Below are 6,536 nucleotides of genomic sequence, written 5' to 3' on the forward strand. Positions count from 1 at the left end.
ATTCTTGACATTTTTTCTTAGCACTCAACTGATCATGGTACCGTGCAGTGTAATAGGTGTACAATTACGTGACTCCATTAAGTAATTTCTCCTGAACAACCCAGTTGTCATGGGCTGTTTTGTCAGGTGGTTTCCACAAACCCTTATTCCTACCCAAACATTTCTCCTTCTGCCCCCTGCAGCCTTCTGCATCCACTGGCTCATCAGCTCTGCTTTTCATCCATGCAGCACTCTTATTTTGCTATGAGTCCTTTTTTTCTCTCCCTGGACATCTGTAGTTCTTCTCCTCTTCAGGCCATATTAATCCATCAGGAATTGCTCTGTTGAGATTGATTTGTGTTGTCTGAGCCTCCATCTGTCTCAGAAAATTCAAGACACACACAAACACACACTTTAAAAAAAGTTGTTTGGTTTAAAAGAGAAAACACATGAAATTATGTAGGTAAAGAGGTGGGTAGGATCTGGAGGGATTTGGGGGAAAGCATTGATCAATGTATATTGTCTTCAATGCTCTACAGATAAGTAAAATGCTTTAAATGTTCAAAATCAATCATAAAAAGGAAAGAAAGAATAAAAGAGAGACTGATGGACTTTGTTAATAGAGGCATCTGCAATACTGTGAGGCCAAAACTGCAAGGTTTCACTCTGTCCATGGTAGTATTACTTCTCAGGAAGGTTGCCACCACTGGAGAAATCTTTCTTACAAACCAGAATCTTTTGGGAAATGTAAGTCACAATTTCCAGAGCCACAAAAATGCTTAGGAGAATGAATTTCCAAAAAAGTAACTACCTTTAACAGGTATTCTCAACACCAGCCCCCAAAATAATATTCTTATTGAATATTTGGGAAACTCATGTAATGCACTCAGATTACACACATGGTGCACCCCTCTCAGGTTTGTCCTCCAAATGTTTGACCTCTGACCCTAAAAATGAAAAGAAAATATCCAATTTCTCTTGCCCATGTAGTCACTGGAGTATGGTATAACTCCAAGAAGCTCTGTAAAGAAAAGTACACCACCACCCCCACCCCACCCCTGCCATACATACACAGGCCAGAATACATCAATTACGGAGAGCTACACATTGGTATATCTATCAAGTTTTTGAAGAGTTCTCTTTATGGATTCCAATCTAGAATTTTCCTTCCTTTTTCTTTCTTTTTTTTTTTTGAGAGTGGGTGGTACCTCATCCTTTTTAGTCAGTAGTAGTGTGGATCATAGATTTCCACATGGTTTCAGGTGGCAATATGGAACACAGACATTCTCATGTACTCTGGTGTCAGCGTGTGGTAGAGATCTAAGTATAGACTGTGGCAGTACAGATTTTGGACATCAACAAAGCCCTCTTGAATAGCAAGGGCCACAGAAACAATCACAGCCCCTCCCAACAGCACAGGATGTGGACATAACTATGGTATTCGAGTAACAGGAACCATGAATACTAATATGATCTCTGGTGACACCCCAGCCCATGAACATTAACATGAATTCAGCAAGCAGCGTATAGAAGGGACATCCATGTGACCTTCAGTGGTAACAAGGAGTGTGAACATCACATGGCCCCAGGCTTCAGCAGCATCACAGACTCCATATGGCCCTTGGCAGCAGGACAGCCTACAAATATCAACATGGACTGAGGTGGCAACACAGGGCAGTCACATCTACATGGTCCCAGATGCAGCACTGACCACAGACAACAACTTGGCCCATGACTGCAGCAGGACCATTTACCCATCTCTTTTAAACCATATTAGGTGTGAGTTTCTGGGAACAAAGTGTCAGGGATCTAGGGGTGTGAATACAATAACTACATATTGGCATGATTTGTGGTAAGGTGCAGAGCAGACACACCATGACAAACTCAGGAGAGCAGAGTGCAGAGTACTTTGGGTAAAGGTGAAGAGGAGCAGAGGACACTGTTTATGCCTCCAGTATTATTCATAGCTGAGGATAGGGGCAGGGCACAGAGAGGGGGTGGGGCCAATAGTAATAAAGTGAGCATAGCAGAATAGATATGTTCTGGAAAGACATTGAGAGACAGGCTTGGTTAGCAAGGAACAGGGTGGAATTTAGCAGAGGGCTGTCAGTACTGTCAGCTCAAACTCTCACCATGCTTGCCACTTTGAGCTCCCTGGTGGATAAAATACGGTCTGCAATCCAGCTCTGGACTCTGCTGCTCACTCTTCTTCCCTTGCTGCTCCTGGCTGACTACCTCAAACACAAACGCCCCAAGAACTACCCTCCAGGACCCCGGCGCCTGCCATTTGTGGGCAACTTGTTCCAGTTTGATTTAGTTGTGTCATATCTGCATTTGGGGATCCAGCCGGTAAGAAAGGGAGAGGGTTTCTGGTTGTACCATGACCTATTCCAGAACTGTAGAAAAATCTACAGGAGGATACGGCTTCAGGCTGATGCTTCCTGTCAATTTAGCCCATTTTTAATTGGGGCCTTTATTTAAGAGAAATCTCTCTGTGCCAAAGACTTTATTATCTTTGAATGAACTATTTCCCTTGTTATTCGATTATGGTGTGACAAAACACTATGCATGATCTCAATTGTTTTAAATCTGTCAAAGTTGATGGATGAGTTGATAGTTTGTCTTGATAAATAAGCACTGTTGCTTTAACAAATGTTTACATAAGTGCTCATTGCTCATTTAATTAGTTAATCAAATACTCAAGCACAAAACACGCTCACACACTAACAGTTCTTTTGATGAATTTTCAATAATATCACTTATCTGTTTATTGATAATTGTTTATTCTATGTCCTTGCTGAGTCTGCATATACTGATTTTATCAACTACAGGGAAATGTACATTGAAATCTGAAACATCACAAGGAGTTTGCCTGTTTGTCCCCAACTCTCCCTCACTCATCTTTTCAGTGTGTGTGTGTGTGTGTGTGTGTGTGTGTGTGTGTGTGTGGTGTACTTATTTGAGACCAATATGTAGTTGTTAGGTGGTTTTGGTGCGAAGATCATCTTTCTCTGTAATGTAATGTTGCTTTTTACCTGTAGTAATTTTCTGCTACCATTACCTACACAGAACACTCTTGAGTAATGTTTTTAAATGATCTTTCCTACATGTTAATCCATCATTTATTATATCTTAACTCTGGCTGAGAAGAGTAGAATATTTTGTAGAGTTATTGCTATATAAATATTTTTACCCCCTAATTTTATTTCTCTATGTTCACATTTCTCTTCCTTCACTCTCCATTATTCCTTCCCCGTGTGTGCCTTGGACACTTTCCTAGTTATCTTTTTACTCATTTTCATTCTTTCCTTACATCTCTTTTATCATCCACTCCACTGCTGCTCTGTGCTATGCAATAAGCACATGTAGCTTATGACACTTACTAACACGATTTTCCACAAGAAACAAAGTAACTACAAGCATAGAGGACATTCCTCTCCCATCAAAGGTACAGCTGTCTCAAGTGTTGTCCCTACACACACTAAGCCACATCAGACACTAAGTTGTTCTTCGGATTTCTGTGTAGCTGGAACTAGAAGGCAGAAGCGTCTGAGGCCTTTGGCCTTTACCCATCCTCCCAAGGCTCTGTCTTTCTTCTGACCCTTCAAGTTCACAGCTTTCTTTCTGACCTCAAGTGCTTCATTTCTCCATTTCTTCACAGGAGGCCGCAGCAGTAGGAAACGTCTTAGGTATGCCCCAATTTAGAATATATTTCCCCTTCATTAAAACAATGTCTTCCCTGATTATAGGAAACTAAGTTGATGAATTGATTCACTTAAAGTTTTTACATAGTATCCCACCTTGATCCAGCTTTGTGTTTTCCTCACAGTAAGTAGTATAGCATTTTCTCCTGCTTTCAATGATTTTCTGGTTTTAGTTTCTGTATTGATTATGGTGATTTTTGCTTAGTAATCTTGTGGCTTCATGCCGTTGAGTTCTTTTTAGCAGGTTTGCATTTTTTTCCCACCAGGAAATTTCAACCATTCTTTAAGTATTTTCTCATCTCCACAATCTCTTTCTCGTTTTGGATGACAGCTGGACACTGAGGCACAACTGTGACATCTATGGTGTTGTGTCTTGCTGACTGCAACCTGCATTCTCTGCTGTACAGAACCTGATTCTCATCACTGCACAGAGCATTGTTCTTCTCAAGTTGTTTCTCTGCTGTACTCTTCTGTCAATATCTCCATTTAGGCAACTGCACTTTTCTAACATCAAGTTTCCCTTTGCTTCCTCTGTGCAACTTTCATTTCTTTGCCAAGGCATGTCAATATTTGAAAAAAATATGAGAGTCGGTTTATCATTTTTGATTATTCTGAATTTCAAAGTGTGTCATTATAATGGGCTGGACATGTTCCTGCTTAAAGATGAATAATTTTACTTCCATAAGTAGCCTGTTGGAAAATCTAAATATTTTTGGAGTGAATCTTAACAAGTATATTTAGTTATAAAAAGGCAAAAGTGTGAATCTTGGTTTTCTCAGTGTATGGCCCACACTCCAATAGAAATTCCCCTGAAAGTCTCATCAGCATAGTGTGGTGAGACTGAGGATAGCTGCAAACCATAGGTCTCCATTAGAATAGGGGTCACACTTTACTATAGAAACATAAAAGTCAGAGCTGTCTTTCTGTATCTTTTCTGTGAGGAAGAGGCACTTTTGCTACAACAGAAGAAGTGGAGAGAGCAGAGCCCCACATCAGGCTCCTTTGCAGACTCTGTCACAATGCAGCTGTGGAGCTCATGTTTCAGAGACTCAGCCCAGATGTGCTACCAAGGCAGAGTGAGTGAAAAGGCTCAAACTATGAACCCCACTACTACAATCAGTTGATAGTTTGGAGAAGTCCACATTATTTTAAAATTTTCAACAAAAGACATACAGGACAGGCAAGAAAGCACAGATGTTGTCTTGCCAGACTGCATGTTTCATGGCTTTTGACCAAACACTGCAAACTCTGATTGGCATTTACCCTCTGTCCACTGGTGCTGTAATTAGCATGATTAAGAAATTATTTTAATTGATTCTCAGTTTCTTAAAAATATTGACCTATATCCTTTGTTGCTAAGTTGAATGTGACCACAGGGTTTAGGGTTTAGGTGAAATGCTTAAGGTCACAACCATAGGTCATGATGAAACTGAGACTAGGTACTTATTCCCAGTTTTGTTATTTTTCATTCATTTATTCTGATATATATATATATGTATATATATATATATATATACATATATATATATATTTACATTTTGTGATCTATGGGTATAAACAAGTGAAGTCAAATGGCACAGTTCTCTTATGATTGTTTGGATTCTTGCCACCAGTAAACAATCCTTACTTCTGGTTGCTTTTACTCTTATTTGCATGTTTCTTTTCCTTCAGGCTTCATGAGAGGCTTACATCAATCTGCTAGCATTTCTACTTAACAATGAGCAAACTTGCTGAGGAAAATAGAGAACTGTCTTTCTAATGTTGTTTACCAGCGTAATGGCAAAAAAGGTTCTGAACTCAACGTGATTTGATTCCTCACTTAATCTCTGCCCTTCCTGCTTACAACTTATGGCTTAATTAGAGGCTGTTTACTTATGTATTTATTTAGTGCATAAACATTTATTAAGTAACTACCTAGACTGACACAATGTAAGATGACCAACTGGAGAATCTGCTCATCAATTGTGCCATCAGATCAGCTCACACTGTGGGACACTCTGTAGATAGCCTCTGGGGAAATGATGGCCTAAATTGGTCTGTCCTTAAATGGAATGTATAACAACTACTTAATGGATTAAAAGTGTAAGTCATTCTAAATGAAGGAGTTGGAAAGAGTTAAAACACAGTGACAGTGAAGAAGCTGACCTTCTTGTTCAGCATGTGAGAACTCTACTTCCCCTCACAGTGTCTCACAGTATCTCACTTTGTTCTAGTACAGCTTACAGAATCATTAGAACAGTTTTTCTTTTTTTCTTTTTGGAATGAGAGTGAGAGCCACATTTATTGCACTCCACAGCCAGGTCTGGGGAGACTCTGTCCCTACACCCACCCTGTAAACTCTGTGTCCTTTCTGACATACTGAAGCTGCCTGGCTCATGTGGGTGTGCTTTAATTAAAAGTTGCATTCATTATCTTCTGGAAGAGGGTCCATGTGTAAAAGGAGCAAAAATGTTCCCAGTGTTTCTGGTTCCGTGGGGCCTCCATCAAAACAGTCTGTTGTAGTCTGTTGCAGATCAGCCCGAGTCCTCAGATGTGAAGCACTTCAGGACTCTTGGGTCAAAGGTTAGTCCCAGGCCCTGCTAAGGAAGTCAGCTTCCTCTGTGTAGTCAGTTGCTTGTTAGACACAGGATCTGGTTTCCTCCTTACCACCTCGGGATAGGACAGCTGCAAGCACACATCTGTGCTCTGCTGGAAGGCTAGCCAGGCTCACACCAATCATATTTTGTACAAAAGCTAAAGCCTCCCAGGAGCCCTAGTGTTCTCCGCAGAGTAGCTTATGTATAGTCATTACCATCTGCTGGTTTTCATTTCTTAATGTTTAAAGCCTCTCTCCCTCCGTCCCTCCGTCCCTCC

At 40.5% G+C, this 6,536-nt stretch overlaps 1 protein-coding gene across 2 annotated transcripts in view; it reads left to right on the forward strand.

The window, feature by feature from the left end:
- The first annotated feature begins 2,112 nt into the window (after nucleotides 1–2,112).
- The window catches only part of LOC114633040 (cytochrome P450 2J3-like), a 26,435-nt gene continuing 22,011 nt past the window's right edge, over nucleotides 2,113–6,536 (forward strand). For both annotated transcript variants that reach the window (XM_028781660.1, XM_028781661.1), the window contains exon 1: nucleotides 2,113–2,328. In XM_028781660.1, the coding sequence (XP_028637493.1) occupies nucleotides 2,113–2,328 (216 nt within the window). The remainder of the gene's footprint in view (nucleotides 2,329–6,536) is intronic.

Source organism: Grammomys surdaster, unplaced genomic scaffold (assembly GCF_004785775.1).
Source record: "Grammomys surdaster isolate TR1022 unplaced genomic scaffold, NIH_TR_1.0 501, whole genome shotgun sequence".
NCBI lineage: Eukaryota > Metazoa > Chordata > Mammalia > Rodentia > Muridae > Grammomys > Grammomys surdaster.